Here is a 1,364-nt window from a genome sequence, read left to right as displayed (position 1 = left end):
TCTGTCTGTCTGTCTGTCTGTCGGTCTCTCTGTCTGTCTGTCTGCAGCCTCGGGAAAACCTCTGGGAACGGGAATGGAGCTCGGCCCGCAGCCTGCCGCGGCCCCCGGCACCGCGGGTCCGCTGCCGCTGCTGAGCCTGCTGCTCTCCATCTCGTCCAGCCTGTCTGCCAGCGAGCTGTCCAACATGAAGTTCCTTTGCCAGGACAAGATCAAGAAGCGGAAGCTCGAGTCGGTGCAGAGCGGCATGGACCTCTTCACCATCCTGATGGAGCAGCAGGAGATCACCAACGACAACCTGAGCTTCCTAAGGAAGATGCTTGAGCGCATCGAAAGGGGAGATCTGGTGTTACGGGTCAAGCAGTTCGAAGAGGAAGGAGAGCTTAGTGCCTGCGATGATCAACCAGATCCGCATCAGAAACGTAGGTGTTTTTTTAATATATCCCCCGTCCTCCCCAGCAGCCGCAGTCAATGTGTCCACAAAGGGCTTTCCGGGGTGGGAACTTCTTCCTTCTCTTTATTTATGGTCCCTGGGAAATCGCGTTATGTACTTGGGATTCCAACTACATCCGGTGGCTTTTCAGAACGTGCTGTGACTCCTGCAGTATGTGCAATGCAGCAAGAGCAGCAGCGTTTTGCTTAAAAAAAACCAGACAACCCCAAAACCCCACAACTTTTAAAGGTTTTCTTGTATTTCTTGGTAAACCCATCACTAACCTGCTATCTTTCTGCTGTTTCAGGCCTTCTGAAGGCAGCTACTGACGTCATATGTGACAATGTTGGGCGGGAGTGGAAGAGGCTGATGAGAGAACTTGGCCTGTCGGATGTGCAGCTGGATAGGATAGAGGCAGCTCATCGATTTAGCCTCTATGAGCAGCTTCTTCAGGGACTGCGGCACTGGCAGAAGGTGAAGGGGAAAGATGCAAAGGTGACTGACTTAATAGCAGCTCTGCGGGGCTGTAACCTGAACCTGGTGGCTGATATAGTTGAAGAGAAGATCTCACACCTGAACACTGGAAACACATGAAAGCAATATAAAGACACTTCCGTGCCCCAGAGACGTGGGTGAAAACAGTGCCTTCTCTTCTGAACCAAAATCGTTATCACTGTTATCACTGGTTGCTTTCTATGCCTTAATAAGTTGGTTTGTGGTCTGATGAAAATTCGCATGCAAACAGATTGCTTTCAGGTAATGCTTTGTAGTGTGGTGCTTCCTTGAAGATATTTTTACTTTTAGAAGACCTGAACTCCATTTTGTAGAAATTCTCACACTTTTGTTCTACCACCAACCTGAGAAGAAGATTTGCTTTACTGCAGGTACTCTTCAGATATATCTTGTCTGGAAATACATCCATGGGACACTTCTG

The 1,364-nt window shown here is 49.3% G+C and overlaps 1 protein-coding gene across 1 annotated transcript; it reads left to right on the top strand.

Annotated features, from left to right (window-relative positions):
* Nucleotides 1-73: 73 nt before the first annotated feature.
* FADD (Fas (TNFRSF6)-associated via death domain) lies at nucleotides 74-1,024 on the top strand. The gene is made up of 2 exons (XM_009077078.1): nucleotides 74-419; nucleotides 738-1,024. The coding sequence occupies exons 1-2, from the start codon at nucleotides 74-76 to the stop codon at nucleotides 1,022-1,024; spliced, it is 633 nt and encodes a 210-aa protein (XP_009075326.1).
* Nucleotides 1,025-1,364: the final 340 nt, after the last annotated feature.

The sequence above is a fragment of the Acanthisitta chloris genome, unplaced genomic scaffold (genome assembly GCF_000695815.1).
Source record: "Acanthisitta chloris isolate BGI_N310 unplaced genomic scaffold, ASM69581v1 scaffold16716, whole genome shotgun sequence".
Lineage (NCBI taxonomy): Eukaryota > Metazoa > Chordata > Aves > Passeriformes > Acanthisittidae > Acanthisitta > Acanthisitta chloris.
The sequence above is the reverse complement of the archived record's forward strand: the minus strand, read 5'-3'. Positions and strand labels throughout refer to the sequence as shown.